The sequence below is a fragment of the Notamacropus eugenii genome, chromosome 5 (assembly GCF_028372415.1).
Source record: "Notamacropus eugenii isolate mMacEug1 chromosome 5, mMacEug1.pri_v2, whole genome shotgun sequence".
Taxonomy (NCBI): Eukaryota; Metazoa; Chordata; class Mammalia; order Diprotodontia; family Macropodidae; genus Notamacropus; species Notamacropus eugenii.
Genome location: NC_092876.1, coordinates 242,391,062 through 242,414,961, shown reverse-complemented (window position 1 = coordinate 242,414,961; position 23,900 = coordinate 242,391,062). Strand labels below are relative to the sequence as shown.

General features: G+C 35.7%; 1 protein-coding gene across 8 annotated transcripts in view; it reads left to right on the top strand.

The window, feature by feature from the left end:
- Positions 1 to 23,900, top strand: part of SESTD1 (SEC14 and spectrin domain containing 1) — a 148,899-nt gene that overhangs the window by 112,954 nt on the left and 12,045 nt on the right. For all 8 annotated transcript variants that reach the window (XM_072612519.1, XM_072612524.1, XM_072612518.1 and 5 more), the window contains 7 exons: positions 1,932 to 2,054; positions 12,875 to 13,069; positions 13,603 to 13,717; positions 17,541 to 17,700; positions 18,657 to 18,738; positions 20,293 to 20,415; positions 22,596 to 22,787. In XM_072612519.1, the coding sequence (XP_072468620.1) occupies positions 1,932 to 2,054; positions 12,875 to 13,069; positions 13,603 to 13,717; positions 17,541 to 17,700; positions 18,657 to 18,738; positions 20,293 to 20,415; positions 22,596 to 22,787 (990 nt within the window). The remainder of the gene's footprint in view (positions 1 to 1,931; positions 2,055 to 12,874; positions 13,070 to 13,602; positions 13,718 to 17,540; positions 17,701 to 18,656; positions 18,739 to 20,292; positions 20,416 to 22,595; positions 22,788 to 23,900) is intronic.

Below are 23,900 nucleotides of genomic sequence, written 5' to 3'. Positions count from 1 at the left end.
TATATGAAATATTTATAAAATATAGAAATTTTATATATTTATATAAAAATATTTCTATATTTTATAGTTTTTCCCAGTATCCTTTCTCTTTCCCCTCCCAGAGAGTCAGCCCATATTACAAATAATATTTTTTCGGACAAAAAGAAACGAGGGAAAAAATCAGCATAAAATGATCAATACATTGAAACAGTGTGAAACTAAGTGCAGTGTGTAACATTTGTGGACCTCTCACCTCTGCAAAGGGGTGAGACTGAAGTTTCTCTTCACATGTTTTTTGTGTGCTAATAATTTATAATTTTGCAACATTACTTTTGATATTTTGTTTGGGTAATTTTTTTCTCTCTTTACATTATTGTAATCATTTTGTATATTGTTTTCTTGGCTTTACGTCATTCTTCATTAATTCATATAAATCTGTTCCTACTTCTTTGCATTTGTCACATTTGTCATTCCTTGCAGCATATTAATATTCCATCGTATTTGTGTAACATAATTTGGTTTGCCATTCCCCAGTTGATAGCATTTACTTTGTTTCCAGTAGTTTGCTGTCACAAAAAAATACTGCTATAAATATTTTGGTGTAAATGGGGACTTTGTCTTACTTATGGTCTCCTTGGGGTATTAACCTAAAAATGGAATCTCTGGGTTAAAAGGTTATGAGCTCTTTAGTTACTTTATTTGCTTAATTCCAAATTGCTTTCCAAAGTAGTTATGATTCATAACTCCAACAAAGCTAGAGTACCTACCTTCCCATAACCCCTCCAACAGCGGCTAGTCCCATATTTTGTCATCTTTTCCAGTTTGCAAAGTTTGAGGTGAAAAATTCGGTATGGTTTTGATTTTCATTTCTCTTTTTAGTAATTTGGAACATTTCATGTGAGTTAATATTTGGCAGTTTTCTTTTAAAAACTTTGTTCATATCCTTGGACCACTTATGTCTTAGGCAATGACTTTTGCCATCCACTTGTGCTTATGTTAACCAGTCTCCAGTAATACAAAAAGAGAGTTCTTCCTCTGTATTCATGACACCAAACATAATTTTTACTTATAAGTAATAAAGCAGAAGGTAAAGGTACATCAACACTGAGCAGCTATATTTTAACATAAAATAAAATTTAGAAGACATATATTTCCTGCCTCTACTACTTAGTTTTAATATAAGTCTAATCACTACTAGCACCTCCTTATGTTAGAAAGATACTATCTTTCAACAGGTGGTAGCTAACCTAAGTACAGCAATAGTTATTATAAATAATTCATGTCCATGAAACCAATTAGCATAATTCTATGACAAGAATGTCCTTATGTTTATTTTTTTCTGTTACAACCATAGCTATCTATGTAATTAATATTATTGTATGACTATAGTTTTTTTCCCCTAATGAAGGAGCTACTTTTTATGTCATTTACATGTTTTGAAATCAGTGATTCAGATTAATTTACTAATAGATTGCAAGTCTCATAACACCAGAGTGCTAGGGTTGACACTATAAATAGTGTGTGACTTTGGGAAACTTACTTAACTTCTCTGGGCTCATAGCTTCTCTTTCTGGAAAATGAGAAAGTTGGATTAGATGATCTAAGGTTGCTTGCAGGTAGAAGTTCCTACATTTCTATATTTCTCTCTTTTCAAGACAAATAAATCTTTTATGTTACACATATGAAGTTAACAAACAAGGATTCTAAATTACTTTCATCCTATTAGATTCTCAGCTATACTGACAGCCTGCAATTTATCAGGAGTCATCATTCCCTTCCCCACCCCCCCACGAAGTCAAATATTAAAAGCCATGTTGTTATATATATTGGTAGTTCTGAAGTACATATATGTTTTTACTGACTGAAATGAATTTTAGAGACTCTTGAAAAAAATCATTAGAGAAGTATTTTTAAAGCTTTTGGTCATTTTAAGATGTGTATTTTATTTGTAGGTTGTAAACTGGCTGGAAGGACCTGGATCAGAACAGCTAAGGACACAGTGGGGAATAGGCGACTCAATTAGAGCTTCACAAGCCTTGCAGCAGAAGCATGAAGAGATCGAAAGTCAACACAGTGTGAGAGGTTTTTTTCAAAATACAATGTAACTTATTACACATAATTAGGTGTGAACTACTTATTTTAGTGACAAATACTCATCAATCAGATGGTTAGTGATTTAAGGTTTATCGTAAAGGGAAATATGGATACTCTTTCGATAACCTACTAAATAGATACCTTTTTCTTTATTGTTTCCAACATATTTCTAATTACACAGTTCTTAACAAATGTAGTCTATTTTACCCTTTTCAAAGATACAATGATAATTCTTTTTCTGCCTTCAAAGAATATGAAATGAAAAGTGAGTGAGTGATAGTCCTGAAAAAATTAGTTCAGTCTTCAATCAGATGTTGGACTCTATAAAGCTCCCAAAGGGACCCCTCTATGCTTTCATGGGGAATAGAGCAGCACTGCACATGAACTACTGGCTCCTGTGTGCTTTTGGGAAAGAATTATGAAATGACATCAAAGCTGTGGGACACAGAGGTTGTCAGGGTAGACAGAACATAGAAGGGGTCAAAGAATTTCTTCTCTACCGGCTTGGCGAGTTCACATTTCAAAGTGTAAAGGGATAAACCAAATAGTATTTATAAAAGATTAATTTAGTATAGTCATATTCTTCAAGTGATAGACTTAGTTGAATTCAGCCAAAAAGGAACACTCTACAACATTGAAAATCAGTTTTTCCACCACTTCCCAATATAATCTATGAAGAACACATGGTATGTGTTTAACAAAAGTAGAATATTAAGCATTACCCTCCTTTTTAAAAGTGAGCTGCATTATCCAGAGGCTATTTTACCGAGTGCACAGGTAAATTTGATACTCCATCATGTTGGGTTTTTGTTGTTGTTGGTTTTTAGCCATATTATTTTTTATTAATAAGAATGACCAAGGAAAAATGGTTGAAGTAGAATTCAAACCAATCTGTTTTTAATCACCTTAGAAGTTCTCATAAAAGATTTGATTGATGGGCTTGTGACAAATTAATTAGAATGGGATCTGTGGATTATCTGTAACTTCTATTTATATTATCTATTTCCTGGTGCAACTGAATTATGGGAGGCCTCCAATGTTATTTTTAATCCTCTAAGAAAGGGGTGGGGTTAGAGTAGATAAAGCTGTGGTGGGGGCACAGTGTAGCAAGTGTCTGGGAATGTGGATAGGAGTGTGTACCTCCACAGGATCTCTCAAGTAATGAGTCAGTCAAGCAGATCTTTAATTAAACACTTACTATGTGCCAGGCACTGTGCCAGGCATTGGGGTACATATAGAAAAGTGCCCTCAAGGAACTTAAATTCTGATAGGGGGAGATAGCTGTGACTCTATAGGGAAGTAGTGGTCTGGGAAGTCATAGCAAAGGCAATGCAGATCTGATTCCTGTTCCAGAGCAAGAGGTAAAGAAGGTACAGAGGAGCTCCAAGCCAGTGGTCAGGCAGATAGCAAGACATGAAACAGTGTGGAGCTTGCTGGGTATAATGAAGGCCTAAGGTAGGACAATCCAGCAATTCAGGCTGGAACATTAAAATACAGTGAAGCACTCAAAGAACAACAAGATTGCAATTAGAAAGCCCTGTGCTAATTAGAAATTAAAAGAACACATGTCAAAGTTACACAGTATCAAAATGACTCTCCTTCCTAATCACCAAGTCTTGAATTCAGGAAAGTCTTGAACAGCAAGTAGGCACTTGAGGCGCAGGAGAAATGTAATGGCTATTCTTATTCTACACTTTTTTTTAATCTGTAGTGGTCCTGGAGGCAGAACAACATCCACAACCCTTATAGTAAGGGGCCACAGCCTACATGTCACCAGAGCAGCCTTTGAGGTCTAAAACTCTGGGTCAGGCTGTTGAGGAGAAAGGAGAAAGGAAGAGAAAATGTGGAGATGAGAGTGAAAGCAAGAGACTCCTGTGACTCGACTGCTGGGCCAAAGACCTAATCCAGATCTCAGCAACGTGTAGAACTCAGCCAGTGGCCATTCCCCCATACCTTTCCAGCACCTCAATTTCTGTCCATACAAGATCCTTTCAGCTCCTACCAAAGAGATAGTGGATTAGGTGAATTCTCACTCATCATCCTTCAATGAATCTCAGACCTATGGTGGAGAGCAAAGCTGTGTGGATGAGTCCTTTGGGACCCAGTCTAGAGGGATATGATTTCAGATGGGTAATAAGGAGTTATGGTGGACAAGATTGTCAGAGTAGATTTCCAGATAGGATTGGACAGTGCAAAAGAGAGGAAAGAGACCAAGGCTTGCCAAGGTTGGGGAGGTTGATCTGTTCCTGACCTTGGCCCAGCTGCCCTCAGAGCCAACAGTATTAACCATTGCTCAGGTGCTAAGAGCCCTGGCAGCAGGAGCAGGCTGGGAAGTACCTCCTTTCCCATGATCTCCCAGGGTAAGGGGAACTCAGAAAGGGGAAGCCAATAGTACTTCAGCTCTTATTTGAAGTTTTATCCTCTCCAGCTTCTCAAACTTTCCTGTCTTTGGAGTGTAGGAAAGGGCTTAGAAGGACTTGGAAACTTTGGGGGCAAAGGTGTACTTGAAAAAGAAACACACTTCTCTTTAGTCAGGAGTCATCAAACCAGATCACTTCTTAGAAAGGGCCCCCTCCCTTCTTCTTCGTTGCACCTTCTGAGGGGCTAGATTTCAGCAGCTTAGGTGAAAAGAAAATGGAGTATAAGTGAGGAAACCAGGGTTCTAGTCTTTGTTGTGCTACTAAGCATAGGCCCCTGCTTCTTCCTCTTTAAAATGAGGAAGTTAGGCCAGCTTGTTTCTCATTTTCTTTCTAGCCTAGCAGTTTATGAGTATAAGGCATGTGTGTTTCATTGGTCTCTACTTCAGATTTATTGAGAGTTAGGCCAGAGACTCAGTCACCTCCCTTCTCTGGATTGTCACTTTCTTCCTCTGTAAAATGAAGGTGTTGGACTTGATTATTCCCAGGGTTACTTCTAGTTCTTAGAAGCTGAGATCATTGGAGGAGTAAAGAGGGCAGGAGTTTAAATGTGTATTGAAGTGAATAATGAACACACATTTAAATATGTTTCCACTTTGTCATAAAGTTGAATTTGATGGACTAGTAACATTTTTCCTTCCTTAAATTTATTTTTACGCTTTTATATCATTATTCAAATTCTAGGCTTGTAGTCTCTTCTACCACAGAATCGTTTAGTATAATTAAACAAGCATATGTGGATCTGTGATTCTGTCCAGTGATGCAGATTACCCCCTACCTTTTCATGCCTGTCTGTCCTTGGCACTAAGTCATTTACTGAACATTTCCACTGGTCAGTTCGCTGGGCTAGATGGTCAAAAAACAGGCAAGGAGACCAAAATCCACAACATATAGTAGGCTCTGAATAAGTCTAAGAGTATTGCACTAACATGAAGGTACAGGGCTAGCAACCTGGTACGGAAGAGAGATCTGGCTCTGGAATCAGAGGACCTGAGTTCAAATCCTATGTCTAGTACTTTCTACCTATATGATCCTGGATAGGTCACTAACCTTCCCTGCCTCAACACCACATCTGTAAAAAGAGATTTGACCAGATGGAATATGAAGACCCTTTCCATGTTACTTTCATGATTCTCTAGCTTAAGACATCAGTAAATTACAATTAATTTGCAAATTAATTGCACAGAAGCAGTATATAATTAAGTTTTAGAGGAGGTGATCACTTAAGATCGGGATGATTTGGTAAGTTGTTATAGACAAAGTTGAAAATGAGTAGAATTTTAACTTCTCAGAGAATGAAGGGAGAGGACTATACTTGATAAATCTTATTTTCTCCAATTTTAGGCACTAAAAATCTAAGGGTATTTAACATTCTATGAGACTTAGTACTAAGCTTTCCTATTTTTTATTTTCCATAATTTTCTCTGAATTCCCAACCGCTTACACATTGACTTATCATTCACCTGATGCTCTTCTTTGTTCCTTCTTTTCTCTTTCTACACTCTCTCTTGCTTACCTCATCACTTCCCGAGGGTTTAGTTATCATCTCCATGCAGATGAATCCATTCGTAATACTTCTTCTGAGCACCAGGCTTAAATTACCAGTTTCCTATTAGGCATTTCAAAACTGAATTGTCAAACTCAGCATATCCCAAAGCTAGCTCTACCATCCCTCACCCCCAAATTATCACCTCTTTTTCTAATTTCTCTATTTCTGTCCAGGATGCTACCTTCTTTCCAGGTCCCTAGGTTCACATCCTTAGAGTCACCCTCAACTTTTTATTCATTATCACCTCTCATATCTTTTCAACTGTCAAATCACATTGAATCTCTCACAGCACTTTCACCACCTTCTCTTCACAAGCATGTGGCTATCACTAATTCAGTCTTTTAGCACTGCTCACCTGGACTATCACTATAGCTTGACTGTACTCCCTATTTCATGTCTCTTCTCTCTATTTAGCTGTCAAAGTGATTTTCTTAAAGCGCAGGTCTTGGTATGTCACTCCCATGCTCAGCTAATCCCAGTAACTTCCTGTTACCTTCAGGAGTCCTTCATAAGTTGATTCTATCCTACCTTCATACCTTTACAATACAGTATAGAATACTACTTTTCACATTACCTGGTTCAGGGAAACTGGCTTTCGTACATGACGTACCACTATTGTCCCTATGTCTTTACCTAGGCTGTCCCTCCTTCCTATTCCAATTGCTAATGCCTTCCACCCCAAATTACCTTGTCTTTATTTTACAAGTACTTAAATGTAAGTATACACATATATGTGGTATCCCTGAGAGAATATTAGCTTCTACGGAGCAGGTTTTGTTGGCTTTTTTCTTTGTATTTCCAACAACTATCTCAGTGCCTGGCACACTGTAGTCACTTCATAAATGTTGACTGCTTTTTTATTCCTAAGTCACATTGAATATCATCTCATTCTGTTGTCTTGATTGTGCCTTATCTGACCTATTGTACATGGTTTATTGATAGTCATCCAGCTGAAAAAAAAAATGTTGATTGAACAGTTTAATTGCATAATTGCTCCAAGTCCCAGTGGCTAACATAAGGTGTAACTTTTACAGTTTTTATGAGATAGTTTCAAAATGAATTGATCATTGCTTGCTTATCTAGTAAATATGGACTATGAAGACTTTTAATTGAAAACTGTTAAATTCTGAGCTGTAGTTTTCAGAAGCTTTTTGCCTTTCCTTTGTTCTTTTGTTTTGGTTTTATGTCAACTTGTGAAAATTTCATTTTGTATCACATTTCGTATCATTATTGAAATCTGGCTATAATACTATTCCAAGGGACAACATTATAGTTGCTGACTATCTCTTAATGACATGTTTTTTTTTAATTTCAACAACTAAACCTTCTTCAATGGAATTAAAGATTAATCTACCTTATTTCCCTTTAAAGACTAGTGTTACAGTAGGGTATCCTCTTCTTTCGTAACTGAAAAGGCAGAAGTTTGAAGGGATACGTAAGGAAAAAGGGAAGCAATTATTAGAAATTTTATTTTCGAATTAGGTCTTAAAACTTGGGATCAGGAGCTAGTATTTGAAGTCTAAAGACCTTGGACCGTTATTTTCAGTGGTATGTATAGTCATAGATAATGGTTGATTGAGTTATAAAACTCACTAACCCTATGAAGACTATTTAGTCATCCAGTTTCTAGATGAAATTAAGAAAGATTAATGAGCTTGGAAAACAATGGCAATCAAGCCCTGAATAACAAAATTAATTGTTTTAATGACAGAGAAAAAGTCAAATCAGTCTTAGCAATTGATAAACAAAAGAGTCTGGAATTTCCTCTGTACAAAAAAAAAAGCCTTAAAAGAGTACAAGCAATACTGTTTGATATTAAAACAAGGAAAATAGTAAGCCAGGACCTACTGTCTTCTTGTGTTTTCAGGCAGCTGCTTAGGAGAGAACTCCCACAATGTGTATATAGTTATGGGCAGACAGAAAGGGCCTCACAGAAGCAGAAATCTCATGTACAGTTTTGAGCTAGCTTTGGTTCTGTGGGAAAAAAGCACAAAGAATTTAGAGAAAGAGGGTTAGGGTTGATCCTGAACACTGGACAGCTTATGTTGACCTGATGTGTTAGGTTTTCCCAGAAAGTATAGATAGAATTATTCCCTTTTTCTTAAATTGCATAATGCACAATTGTAAATGTTCCAGCAATGATTTTCTGACACTCTAGCCTCTATTAAGAATAAAGCCTGTCTTTATTGAACATATCGATACTGTGTTACTTTATACATCTTCATTTCTACTTAAGATGAGTATTCTAAAATGACTCTTAAAATCAAGGAAAGAGATATTCTACTGTGGTAGTAGAATAATTACTCTTTAAGAAAAACGTATAGTGTCATTGTGTAGGCACAGCTCAAAACAGACCTTAGAGTGAATCACAGATTGACAATATAGTTTTTAGAAGGGTAAGTCTGTATGAGGCTGAGATCCATCAGTATAATGTAGTATTATGAGTGTCAATATAGAAATTACAAGGTAATCCTGCATTAGTCCTAGGAACAGATCTTTGTGGTCGGTTTTTACTATGGTTTTCATTTTATTTTCTATTTTAACCCAGCTCATACAGTACTATGAGTTTTCAGTGGTTTGGTCATCTCCCTTGTGAATAATGCTGTGGGTTCTTATTTATTTTTATGACTGTCGGTGACCCATTTGGAACAGTAGCGGTTTCTTTCCCAGCTAGCTCTCCCTAGCTTCAAGTGCGCTTCTTATTTTTGCATCACAACGTTAAATCAATCAAATTGAACTTTTGTCTTTGTTTACTTTTTCAAAAGTCTAATGTGAAGCAAGGTGGTAAGTGCTTTTTTCCCCCTTTTAATCTGACAACTGCCTACATTAATAAAATTTCTTCAGTAAATACATTTTAAGCACCTACCATTTACAGAACACTGTGGGTACTGAAAGAAATACTAAGATAAATAAAGTTTTGATCCTTGACTTCATTCAGTTGGCATTTTATTGATTACTGAATTCCCATGCCACCAGTTGACTTAGGCATAGATATAGTCCTGTAGGTAGCTTCAAAGTGGATATAAAAATAAATCCATTATAGGAAATAATACAAAATTTTAAAACATTGAAATCAAGAAGTATGTGAATTAGAATTTCAAGTAGCTACTAAATATTTGCTGAGTACCTACAAGGCACTATGTTTATCTCTGTGTGGTATACAAAGATATACCATTATATTTTGTTTTACTTATAATCCTGTTAGCAATGTTGGGGAAAGAAGGGATATCAGTACGAGGAAAAGTGCCCTTAGTCTCATCTCAGATTAGTGTTAGCTTATAATATTAATATGTAATATTAATTAATACAATTACCTTATTATATAGTATATTATGATATAATATTAGTTACTATAATTCATGTTTAATATGTTAATATGTAATATAAATTAATATAGTTACTATTAGCTTATTATATATCATGTAGCATTACATTATAATAGTAATTATTGGCTTACCAGGAGCCAACAAAATAACTTTATTTTTGAAATTCACCTATTTAGTGTTATACTTTTTTTTTTCCTCAAGGCCATCAGAGTACTTTGATAGATGAAAATAAAACATTCTTTGAGGATTGGAGGATTCTTCCCTTTCTCATCCCCACTCATTGACTCACTACCAATCATGGATAGCCATGGAAAATGAAAGGGAGAAAGGAGGAGATAAGTTTAGAGTACTGCTGTATGTAAGTTTTGTATTTGGTGAGCTGTTTTTTGAGTTGCCAAAGAAAATTATACTGTTTTAAGTGGAGGAAAAATTTTAGGTCATCATTTTCCCATAATACTAATTGTCACATTTCAGGAAAAATGACTGAAAAACAACTGCAAAGAATGACAAGTCATCCAAATTGTTGAAGGTGGGAAAGGAAGGTTGATTTTCCATGGATAATTCTAGGATTACTCCCCTAATTACCCAGTTTGGTACTGTGGTAAAAAAAAAAAATTCTGGATTTATACTCCTGGGTCCTGGATTTTAATCTTGTATTATAATTATCCAGGTATGTTTGAAGTCCTCCCAAGTCCAGTAGTATGTCAGATCGTAAAGGTGGGAATCATGTCATTTTTTATATTTCTATCCATTTCTATCCACACAGTGCCTTGACTGTACTAGGTGCTTAATAAATGTCTGCCTAAATTGGAACCAGGCTAGAAATCTACATTTGGAATTATTAAATTCAAAAGGGACCTTAATGGTCATCAGATAGTGAAGGAAATTAAAGCTAGGAAAGATTAAGGAACTTGTCCAGGGTCACAAACCTAGGTAGTTAGAAAACTAGGAATACTGTTAGAACCTGGGTATACTGAATGTCATCTCAGTGATGTTTTATTGTTATGCCTACCTCTCATAGAACAATGATTCATGGCTATGGTTCTATTTTGTTGTCTTTTTAAAAAAATAATTACTTCTTTCCCCCATTACATGCGTGGACAATTTTAAAAAAATTTTGAGTTTCAAATCTTCTTCCTTTCTCTACCTCCCAGCTGAGATGGGAGCAGTTTGTTATAGGTTATACATGTGCAATCACATAAAATATATTTACATATTAGTCATGTTATGAAAGAAGACCCAAACCAAAAAAAAAAAGGGCAAAAATTAAAGTGAAAAATAATAACCTTTGATCTGCATTCAGATTCCAACAGTTCTTTCTCTGGGGATGTATAGTATTTTTCATCATGAGTCCTTCAGGACTCTCTTGGATCATTGTATTGCTGAAAATAGCTAAGTCATTCACTGCTGATTATTGTACAGTATTGTTGTTACTGTATATAATGTTCTCCTGCTTCTACTCAGTTCACATTTCTTCAATTCATGGAAGTCCAGGTTTTTCTGAAATCAGCGTGTTCATCATATTTTTATAGCACAAAAATATTCCATTACAATCATATGACACAATTTGTTTAGCCATTCCCCGGTTGATGGGCATCCCCTTAATTTCTAATTATTTGCCACTACAGAAGAGCTGCTATAAGTAGTTTTATACAAATTAGTCCTTTCCTCTTTCTCCTGATCCCTTTGGGATATAGACCAAGTAATGGGTCAAAGACTATGCGGTTTTATAGTTCTTTGGTAGTTTCAGTTGCTCTCCAAAATGGTTGGATCAGTTCACAATTCTATCAGCAGTGCATTAGTGTCCTAATTTTCCCAAATTCTTTCCAACATTTATCAGTTTCCTTTTCTGTCATATTAGCCAATCTGATTGGTGTAAGGTGGTGCCTTACACTAGTCTTAATTTGTATTTCTCTAATTAAAAGTGATTTAGAGCATTTTTTCATATGAGTATATATAGCTTTGATTACTTCTTTTGATATCCTTTGATCACTTATTGATTTCAGAATGGCTCTTATTTTCTATAATTTTGATTCAATTCTCTGTATATTTGAGGAATGATGCCTTGATCTATCAGAGACACTTGTAAAAATTGTTTCCCAGCTTTCTGCTTTCCTTCCAATCTTGGTTGCACTGTTTTTGTTTGTGCAAAAAATTTCTAAATTTAATTTGATCATAATTATCAGTTTTACAGCTAGTAGTGCTCTCTATCTCTTCTTTGGTCTTAAGTTCTTCCCTTTTCCATAGATCTAACAGGTGAACTATTCCTTGCTTTCCTAAATTGCTTATATAGTACCATCCTTTATGTTTGAATCACATACCCATTTTGATCTTATCTTGGAATATAGTGTAAGATGTTGGTCTGTACCTAGTTTCTACCATACTGTTTTCCAGTTTTCCTTTAAATATTGTTTTTTAAGATTTACAAAGCCATTTCCTGCAAACAAACCTGTAAGGTAGGTAGTATAAGCATTGATGTCCCTTTTTTATAGGTGCTTCAACATGGTAAAAGCATTTACCTGAAGATATATAGCCAGAGTAAGAGCCAGGCCTCAAAACCAGGTCATCTTACTCCAAGGTCAGCTCTTTTTTGTTTAATGAAAATTAGATAATCATAAGGAACATCCCCATTTCTGGCATTTACAGGTCATGAGAAACAGGGAAGAAGCTTTCTCACTTTTGGCAGGGTATCAATTCCACAAAAGAATAGTAAACAGCCAAGGTATACCATTTTGATTTTGTTTCAAATGTGTACATCTACATAGCCAGTATTTCGGTCACTCCAGGTAATTAACCTATTTCTTCTAGCTCCTTTGTCACTGATACCTCAAAACCAGCATAAATATCTTGAAGTTCAGGTGTTGAGGGTCAGTACTTCCTGTTTTGAAATGGCGAACCAAAACAAAAAGATCCAGGCTTCCTCACCTTCCAGTCCCCACTTTGCTCAGAAATGGTCATGTGGCTTCTCTAGAGGACTAAAATTATCCACATAAATTATTAATTGAGTCTTACTATGCATTGGATACTTTACCCTCCTCCAGGTTTACAAGATTAGCCCTTGCTATTCTTAATTACCTTGTTGGAAAGTTTCTGCCCTTACCGAGGGGTGGGGTGGGGAGGAGCTTGGGCTAGATGAGTTTATAGGTCCTCTCCCATCTCTTATACCTGTGATCCTAGAACACTGTAGTCATTAAATGGATATATTTTCTTTAATAAATATTTCTGATTCATCCTATTACTGTGCAGTATTAACATATGTACTACAGGTGATTCTGTGGTAAATTCTGCTAGAAACATCATTTAGGTGTGTAGGAAGAAAATGGACCACCTTTAAAACATCTTTCAGAGGTCAGCTTTAGATAGGAACATATTGTCTAATGCATTAGTCAGCTTAATTAAGTAGTTAGCCTTTCTTCTGCCTTTTTCATGATTTTGCAAGGATTTGTCACAGGAAAGTGTAGTCCTTCAACAGTTAATGCTTAATTTCAGTTGTAACCTCTCATGTACAGGAATGGTTTGCAGTGTATGTGGAGCTGAATCAGCAGATTGCAGCACTTCTGAACGCTGGGGACGAAGAGGATCTTGTCGAACTGAAATCCCTACAGCAACAGCTCAGCGATGTTTGTTATCGCCAGGCTAGTCAGCTGGAGTTCAGGCAAAACCTGTTACAAGCTGCTCTTGAATTTCATGGTGTTGCTCAAGATGTAAGTCCTTTCATGGGTGTTCATCCTCAAACACCATGCACGCAGGCATACGCATGATTTATGCTGGTTTTTAGCCTGCTGTTTCTTTTTTCCCCCTTTTCCTTCTTGTACACTTCATCATATCCAATTGATGCCATTAGATCAAAGTCTCTTGGGTGGGGGAGAAGGAGACAGTTTTAGATATGTCCTGCATGCAAGATTTTTAAAATTTTCTAAAAAGTATAGGCCTCAACACAAAATATATATTTCTTTGACTGTGATATGTTTACATTGTAATATAATATAAACTGAAGTCTGAGCCTCAGTAACTTTTTACCCACTGTTGACATGGAAATACCAATATGTCTTTCTAGTGCATGCATCTGTGTATTCTGTGTTTGGGGTAATGTGCTCTAATTGCTCTTACTTGTCTTTTAATTGCTTAGTCACTGCAAGTGCAGTTATAACAACATTAGATATATACCTCATTAATCATTAAACATAATAGATGCTGATTACATCAGGGTTATCTCTTTGCTGTCCCTCTGCTTTAGTTGTCTCAGCAGTTGGATGGCTTATTAGGGATGTTGTGCGTAGATGTAGCACCAGCTGATGGAGCATCGATTCAGCAAACTTTAAAACTGCTTGAAGAGAAGCTGAAAAGTGTTGGTAAGCAGATTTAAAAAATGCTGAAGCATAAGTTTCCTTTTTTTATATATATATGTATTGCCATGCTTAGACAGTAAATCAACTTATACTGACTAAATTGCTTCATGGGAACACAGTAGGAAAAATGGGGCAAAATAATTTTGTTTCCTGTAGGGAATTGTGGTTTGTGCTGACAATTGGTTTTTCCTTGGTGCTCAGTCATTTTCACCTTCACTGAGTCTTTGTCACCTCCTTGCCTGCCCTTCTGTATCTACAGGTGCTACCTCTAGCATGCACTATGAACTAGCTTTCTGTAGTGTGTGTTTAAGCTTTATTTGGATGTGAAATGTTTTGTGGTAAATCTGAAAACAGTAATGTGTTTTATAAAATGAATTTTTGTGTTACTATATTCTAACCCTATAAGAGTTTGCTTTGTTCTCTGTCTTTATTTCTTTTCCCAGATTGTGAAAGAGTGCAGAGGTGACATTCAGTTTTTTAAAAAGGAGTTTGGTTCAACTCATTAAGTGATTTCTGTCACTCTGTAATGGTGTTTACTTAAATTGCCCCTGATAGGACATTTCAACTTCTATCACAGCTGTACTATCTAGACTCCAAAGTTCCAAGATATATGGACTTAATGGATGTTAGAGAGGGAAAGCAAGGGGTGGGGAAAGATAATAATAGTGAAAAGTGATTGACACATCATCAAACTAAATTCATTTATTACTCTAAAGGATTCAAGGCAATTAGTTTTAAAAATTATTTCTATGCATACAAATCAGATTGTATACTTTATATCTTATTTGGTGACCCTACCATGCTTTGAACATAATAGGCTAAATGATATGTTTTAAAATGTTTTAGAATCACCATTGAGTTTGAACTTTTGTCTCCCTTTAAAATAATCCTACACATATATCCTATTTGGGAAAACATAAATAATTAATAAAAGTTGTTTTCTCAAATTTTAACCAGAGCAGTATCAACATTCATCAATCATCACATAATATCAATTGCATTGTTGATTTTTTTTCTGTAAAATTGTAAAGTGTGTATGAGATTCATAGGTGTTAGGTAAAAGCTGATTTTATAGATAAATGTTGCCAAATTGAAATCATTTGATTTTTAATAGAAAATGGTAATGGAAATAGGGATGTGTTTGCTTACAGTTAATTTTTAAACACTAATTTCCCAGGAACATAGAAACCAAAATGAAAATCTAGATTTTCTATACCTTTGTCTTTACCTTACACAAAAGCTCAGCGTAACCACTCCCTGAGGCCTTTCCTCATTCCCGTAGGTGCAAACATCTTCCTAAAATACACTGTACTTTTCTTTTTATATATTCTTTCTGTGTACTTATGTGTACATCAAACAGCAAGCATCTATTGATCGCCTACTCTGTACCTGTTGCTATGTAAGACACTGGGGTACAAAGATGAAAATGAAACAGACCCTGCTCACATTTTCTGCCAGGGGAAATGGCATGTGCACATATCAATATATAAAAAATAAATACGAGGTAATTGGGGTATGGGGAGAGGAGCCAATGAAAAGACTGGCAAAGGCCTCATAAAAGGTGGCATTTGAACTGATCTTTGATGGAGGGTAGATGTCACATGTGAGGAACAGTAAGAAGGCAGGTTCCTGGACCGCAGAAAATGTAAAGCACAGCAGCGCATAATAAAACTGGGAAAAACTAAGTTGGAGCCAGGTTATAAAGGTTTGTAGATGACAAACAGAAGTGTTTGTATTTTATCCTCGAGGTGACAGGTAGCCCTGGGAATCTGTGGAGCAGCAGACTGACAGGGTCATACCTCTGCTTTGGCAGCCACATGAAGGGTGGATTGGAGAGGAATAGAGTGAGACAGGGAAAAAAACCATTAGGAGGCTGTTGCACTAGTCCATTGTGGATGTGAAAGGGAATTCCACTAAGGATGGTGGCTGTGGGACTAAAGAGAAGGGGATGGATATGAGAAATGTTGAGGTAGCAGCTACAGTATTTGGAAATTGAATGTATAGAGTGAGGGCTAGTGAGGGGTTGAGAATGATGCAGAAGTTGTAAACCTAGATAGTTTGAGCAATGACGCTGCGCTGGTGCCCTTCGTAGAAATGAAGAGGTTATAGAATTGGGCATTTGAGCAGAAAAGATAATGAATTCTTATTTGAGTATTTTCCTTTGGGACATCCAATTTGAAGTGTCCTATAGGCAAATGATGATGCAGGACTTAGTACATAGATCTCAGAATCTTGGGTATAGAGATATTCCTTGAAGCCATGGAACCTGATGAGATCCCCAAGAGAATTAGGGAAAGGAAAGGGCTGAAGACAGAGGTTTGGAGTACATTCCCATTTCGGGGGCAGAATATAAATTGTGATGCAGCAGAAGAAACTGACAAGGACCAGGGGTGTGGAACCTGCAGCCTCCAGGCCACATGTGGCCCTCTAGGTCCTCAAGTGAGGCCCTTTGACTGAATGAAAACTTTACAGAAGAAATACCTTTAATGAAAAGGATTTGCTCTGTAAAACTTGGACTCAGTCAAAAGGCTGTACCCAAGGATCTAGAAGGCTACATGTAGCCTCAAGGCTGCAGGGTGGCCGCCCTAGACGAGGACACAAAGCAGAGCAGTCTAAATCATCAACATAACAAAAGCCCAGAGAAAACAGTGTCCAGGAGGAGAGAGGGTAGTTAGTAACCTCAGGTGCTGCTGGGATGGGGGGAAAAGTTGAGGATTAAGAAGAAAGAGAACTGGATTTGAGAAAAGACATTGTGACCTCTCAAAGACTATTGACATATATGTGTGTGTGTGTGTGTGTGTGTGTATACATATATATAATATATCTCAAACTATAACAGGAACTGCTTCATTTTTGTCTTTGTATGTATTATCAGTGCTTTTTACAGGGTAGGGCACATAGGAGGCACTTAATAATTATTCACTGATTGAAAAATATAGCATTTAAAAATATATAACATTTTAATTTTGGTATCTATCTCAAGTATGTGCTAATTTGTACATTTTAGCAAAAAAAGGTAAAATTATATTATTTTAATTCAAGTCAGCAAGTGTCTACTGTATGCGTGAGACTACTTACTGTGCACAAAAGTTAGAAAGACAAATTTTAAAATGCTTCATGGCCTAAAGTTTAAGCTTACATTGTAAGTGCTCATTTATTTAATAGAAATGGTTATCACTCCTCTTCATACTTATTTCAAAAATATATTTACATAATTTCATGCTAATAGTTTTAATCTACCAGATCTATGAAAAAAGGCATTCAGTATGCTATGTTGTTGAGGAAATTCATTATCATATCTCTAATGTTTATACCATTCCTATAAAAGACCTTTAGACAGAGAAGCAACTTTCTCTCTATTTGTGAAATCTTAAGTTGTTTTGCTTTTAAACATTGGCAGTTTTACAGATAATGTTAAAAAGTTTTTAATATTTTCCAATTGGTGTGACTATCAGATTGTTAGATGCCTAACCCAGAGAGAACTTCACGTTAAGAAAAGCTTATTAATCAAAATAAGAATTGTTTTCTGTTATTTCTTCTCTCAATATTAACATTGAGTTGTTTTACACTGAAATCTCATTCCAGCATTTACCACTGTAGAGTAAAATTTCATATAAAAAAGATTCATCTGTTTTGGACTATATCCAGAGGATAGGGAAACCAAAAATACTTTTGCTTTTAAAGTTTTTCCCCAACATGAATTCCAAGGACAGCATTGTATAATTAGCACTATGTAATTTTAGTGAATCCATTTCAAAAATGCAAAGATCTTAAATAACTTTTTTCTAGAAGCACTTCTTAATAAAGTAATTTTGTTTTATTTTAGATGTGGGATTACAAGGTTTGCGTGAAAAGGGTCAAGGTCTTTTGGATCAGATCTCTAATCAAGCATCCTGGGCCTATGGAAAAGATGTAACCATCGAAAATAAAGAAAATGTGGACCACATACAAGGAGTGATGGAAGATATGCAGCTTAGGAAACAAAGGCAAATGTTTATGTTTATCATAAAAAGGACCCATACATAAATATGTGCACACCTTCAGATGAATCTTAGAGAATATTAATTGGTTCTGAGAAAACCACGTGTTGAGTGTATAGGGTGTAATTAGTTACATAGCAAAAGTGCTAACAATTGGAGTGTTGTTCCAGCAGAGTTTTGTGACTGCGTCAGAGTTTTCTTAGAATATACCAATTTTATTATGAAATTATATTGGTTAGTATGATGTTTTGTAGGATATACCTATGTGTAAAGTATTATAACTCTAATATTTGATAGTTCTCTCACCATAAATATTATGAAATATTGCTTTACATTGTAAATTTATTAGCTAAAAAGATTTAGTAGTCTGGAAAGTAGCATTAAATTTTGGGTGCAAAGCACAGTTCATTACATCTTCATCTAGAAATTATAAATATATAGAGAGAGATAGAGATGGGTAAAGTATTTTGAAATACTTTAAAATCCCAAGTTTCATTCTGATTTTTATTTTATCACAAGGTTAATGTTTTGGTAAACTGCAAGTTTGACCTCTAAGAAGTGCTGTTCTCATGTCTCACCATGGTTTAGCGATTACTCTTAGTTCTCAAAGGCTATTCCAGGAGAGTAAAAGCCCTTGCTGGTCATAGAAAGTTCTCTATACTAATGGGCTTTGTGAAGATTTCTGTTTTAGTTCACATTGCATTTAAATCACCTCTTTTTCCCCTAATGCTTTGGGCTTAATTCTTGAAATATGTGGTATGTTTTGTGCTTGTTTAAGCAAGTGCAGGCTCCTAAATATTTATCTGTTAGTCTTAAACTTATTTTCCTTCAAATAAAGGTAACTTAGTAGAGTAATTTCATGACATGTAGAAAGTAGGTTACTAAGTGTGGGTATGGATGGCATGTGCCAGGTGGTTTCATTATAACATTTGTTGAAGTTAATATATGTTTAATTTCTTTAGGTGTGAAGACATGGTAGATGTTCGAAGGTTGAAGATGCTTCAAATGGTTCAGTTGTTTAAATGTGAAGAAGATGCTGCACAGGTAAAGAATAGCTATATTATAATATGTTCTGTATACACTATTCACTAGTCAAAGCCTCAGGTGGATCCTTGATCCTGTTGATTCAGGTGTTTCCTCTGTCAATGCAGTTTATTGAAGTCTACTCATACTGGGTGACTTCTTGTTCATGTTGTCCCCAAAGGAGACAACATGCACGTGCACACATGCATGCACATACACATATGGACATATATATGTATATTTGATCTGTAAAGGACATGGAAGAAGAATTTATGACCTTGTATAAATAGGAAAAAAATAGAGTCAGTATTGTTTTAAGAACAACTTTGAGCAACTTTCTCTGCATCCAGAGAAAGAACTGATAAACAGAAGTGTGTGTAGAATGATTTTGCCTATATATACATATTTGAGTCTAATGATAGTCACTAGGTTGGGGGGGGTGGGAGAAAGGAGAAAGGGAAGGAAAAAGAAAAGAAAGTTACAAGATAATTTTAATATATATATCTAAAAGCAATAGCAAGCAAAACAATAGATTTGCAGTTTCATGCGCAGTCATCCTTTTTTTTTTTTTTTTTACTATGCTATGGAAATGCTTAATTTATTGCTTAAGTTCAGAATTTAAAAAAAGATCCACTTACCATTCTAAGACATAATAACCTTTTTACTCTCAAATGAGTGCTATTTCTGCAGTCAAATGTCTTAGTGAGGTTAACCTTTCTGAATATAAGAAAATGTTTTCATTGTCAAGAACTTATCTTCTCTAGCTATCACTGTGGACATATATCAGGGCTGTTTCTCATTGTAAAATCTGCTTTGGCATGTTATTTCTTTAATTGTCAAGACATAGGTAATTTGTATTCTAAATAAGCAAGGGGAAATCATTGTCTGTATGTAGAGGTGGAACAGTGGATAGAGAACTGGACTTGGAGTCAGGACGATGTGAGTTCAAATCCTGCCCCAGACACAGTGTGACTCTGTGTTCCTGGGCAAGTCAGTTCGCCACTCTTAAGCTTCAGTTTTCTCATCTGTAAAATGGGCATAATAATGGTACCTAACTCCCAAGTTTGTGGTGAGGCTAAATGATGATAATTCTTATAAAGCACTTTGCAAACTTTAAAGCCCTATATAGATACAAGGTAAAATTTTTTCTATTTGAAGTAAAGCAGAATTAATATGCTTTTACTTGAAGGAGGAATTTGTGGATTTACATACAATGGAAAACTCTATTAATGTAGCAAGAAATCTGTACTTAGAAGAACTTTGCAAGTATTCTCAGTCATACATGTAATATTTTTATATTTTAAAGAGTACTTTTGAAAATTCTTGGTATTTTAAACATTTAAAATGTTAACAATTGGAGAGGGGGACTGGGCAGTTGACTCTTACAGACTGGGCAGTGATTGAAGATACTGAGAACTTTGCTTACAAAAAAAAAATCATTCCTCTGCCCCCACCCTCTCAGCTCTTGTTTTTGTATCCATTTTATGAATGGTTATATTGCTATTTGATGGCAGTCTTCAACCAGATAATATACAAAGCAATAAATCTAATGTTATTGTTATTTGCTTTTCTTAGGCAGTGGAATGGTTAAGTGAACTCCTGGATGCTCTACTTAAAACTCACATCAGATTGGGAGATGATGCTCAGGAAACCAAAGTTTTATTGGAAAAGCATAGAAAATTTGTTGATGTTGCACAGGTACAGAGTTTATTCTCTTCCTTTTCTACAGACTCAGTGTTTGAATAGCTTTCTACATGATTGTAATTTAACTTAGCCCTGCCAGCTCCAAGCAGGTTAGTTGTATTATCCTAGAAATATTCCAGAATTATTACTAATGTCAGCTAGTGCATTAAAACTATCCTGCACGAACTTGAAGAGAGGGTGTCTGTATCCTTGGACACAGGTTGTGTTCTGTCACCCTGTCTGTCATTGTGCATGATCTCGTGTGGGAATATACCATTTGTTCAATATGATTCACAGGGTAAAATTAGTCAGCTAGAAAACTCATAATAAACTTCTCACAAACGCAACAACAGCATGAGCATAATAGACGTTGTACTTGATGGTGTATTTCTAGTACATTCAAAGATTGTCTTTAGAATGATTATTGTACTTAGTTTTTACTTTAAGTTAATTTTTTTGGTTCACAACTGTGGTTTCATTAGTATAGGGAACTTCCAGTATGGAAACTTTATCTACTAATGCAGACTGGCAACTCATCCATAATTTTATGGTTTGTTTTGTTTTTTAATTGACCAGACCTATGATTTCATTAGTATTTGAATTTCTGTCTACCAGTGTACATTGGCACCTGTTGTACACCTTATAGTCATAATTACAGACTGTTCTCAATTTAATTAAGTGGACTATTCTTCAAACCTCTGTGTAAAGCAATTTGTGTATAATGCAAATTTGCCCGTGAACTTGGGGAAGTGAGATAGGGAGGGAGAAAGGGGCCTGTGCTCCTTCCTGCGTAGGGAAGGGGCTAGGGACAGAGAAGTGAGAGCAGTAAGAGGGACATGACAAGGCTGGGAACAGACATGTGTTACCAAGTACAAACAGATGGAAGATAGATATGAGGAGCTGGACATGTGGGCAGTTGGTTAGAGCAGGGCAAAGTACTTGGGGCGGGGGGGGGGGGTCTCAAGCCAGTGGCAGGGGATGCCTGCTTTCACTTGAAGAAGTTTTATTTTTAAGGTTTTTTTGTTTATTTTTTGGTGGGAGGCTAGGAGTCCACAGAGCACGAAGCCAAGAGGCAGGAGTAGAGAGAGTACAGTAAAGGTAAAACAGGTGGGGCTTTGGAAATTGCAGATTTCTTTCAGCATTCTTTATGAAAAGTTGAATTTGCATAGTGTAAATTTACCTAAAGCAAGAACTATCATTATAATTCAGTAAAAGCTTGAGCTAAATTTATTACAGGTGGGTTTCATATGTACTTAGAAAGGGCTACATTTTATTCAGTTCTTTTGATCAGTTTATGTGCAGTCATGACTAATTTTTATACCATGGTGTAATTTTTATACTAATTATACTGTGATAGAGCTTTTTAATTGAGTCAACTAAAAAAGATAAAGTAGATTTACGTGATGGGTATGTTTTTAATAATTAGAATTCCAAGCAAGAAATACACAAAGCCTGTTTTGAAAAATATATTGATTTTCTTAATTATTCATACAAATATTATGTGATAATAAATTTGACTAGATGAACATAGATGTGTTTTGTGCCATAATGCTGTCTAAATTAAGGCATCTGTAACAGCAAGGACTTCGATGTACACAGGAGGGCGTGCTGGGTAGGTTCTTAGATCTGACTTTCTAAAGGGAAAGCAACTTTTGGGATGTCAACAATCTACTTTAATCAAGTACATATATCATTCACTTAGCTCAGGGGAAAAAAATCAACGCTCTGAACTTCAAGGAAAATACAAACAGAAAGACCAACAGACAGGGCTTCCAACTGTCTGACCATTACATACTTACAGAGTTACCAGAAAGAAACACTAACATCTGGATTTTCAAAGCTGGGAGACTCCTTAGCAGCTACTCAGTCTCCTCTGGCCAAATAAACACTTCCAGTGAGTAAACCCCAAAGTAAAACCTCACCTCCGAGTACATATACACTTTTCTCAATGAGTAAGCCCCAAAATAAAATCTCACCTCAGAGTATTTATACACTTTTCAGAGCTGGGGGGCAGGACCCTCTGACCCAGTGCCTCAATATAAATTAACAAATGGTATTGAGGCCTGTTAATGGATGAGGAAGATCTTTAACTCTTCCCATTAGCCTTTAACATGAACATTTACGTTTAACACTTAACATTACAACATCTCTTTAAAGTTCCTGTTCTAACTTGACTTTTCATGTTTTCTTTCTAGAGCACTTATGACTATGGGAGGCAGCTGCTCCAGGCTACAGTTGTACTGTGTCAGTCTTTGCGATGCACTTCTCGATCATCTGGTGACACACTTCCTCGGCTGAACCGAGTGTGGAAGCAGTTTACAGTAGCATCTGAAGAAAGAGCACATAGGCTGGAGATGGCTATTGCATTTCATTCAAATGCTGAAAAGGTTCGATTTTCTTTTTCAGCTATACTCATACTAAAGAGAGTTCTCTTTATGTTCATATCTAATAATCAAATATATATAAAAAGCATGCTAGTTTATGATAGTTAATTATATGGTAAATAGATTCATTCTTGTGTTTGTTCTTCTGTAAATAATAGTATTACATAAAGCCAGTAGGTGAAACATGTATTATTATTGGTATTCAGCTTTAATAGTAACCCTGTTTTAACTGAAGTTGATAACCCATGGGAGATGTAGAGAGAAAAAATAAATTCCCACACTAAAGAATAGCCTTGATGGTATATTTCATGTTTGTTTGTTTTGGTCTCCTCCAGTAAATGTCTCAGCATTAAAAGAGGGCATCAGAAAGTCATCTAGTTTAGTTAGGTCACTTTAGATTTATGGGAATTTTTTTTAAAGATATGGTTGATAGGACTTAAAATCTTGGAAGAACACTTCCATATACAAATTAGAACAGGAAAAGGGGATTGTGTATGAAACTAGAAATTTATTACATACAACTTACTTTTTAAAAGCATTTAATAAATCCTTCATGTTACTCTCAGAACTGTTCTGTTTATATTTCCTTCTGAACTTCCTTCTATATTCTTCTGTATACTTAAAAAAGTGTTTCAGTGACTTTTTCTCAATGTGGGGCAGTGTTGGGTAATACTGTCATTAACTTATCTACTTCCCAAATAAGAAACAAAAATTGCATCCTTGTAACAAATAAGCATAGCCAAGGAAGACAGATCCACACATTTGCCATGTCCAAAAGGTATTCTCCACCTCCATCTCATTCCTCTTGAGGAGGTGAGTAGAGTGTTTCATCCTCAGTGTTGTGGAGTTACGGTTGGTCATTGCATTGATCAGAGTGCGTAAGTCTTTCAGAGTTGCTTTTCTTTATAATGTTGTTGTTCCTGTAGAAATTACTCTTTTGATTCTGTTTACTTCTGTCTGTATCACTTAATACAAATCTTCCCAGGTTTTTCTGAAACTGTCTCTTACTTTTTGACTTCACTACTTATGTCAGTGGTGCTACTATACATTTACTTATCCACATCAAAATTTCACGGTCTCACAGGCAATTAGTGCCAAGTCCTACTGATTTTACAT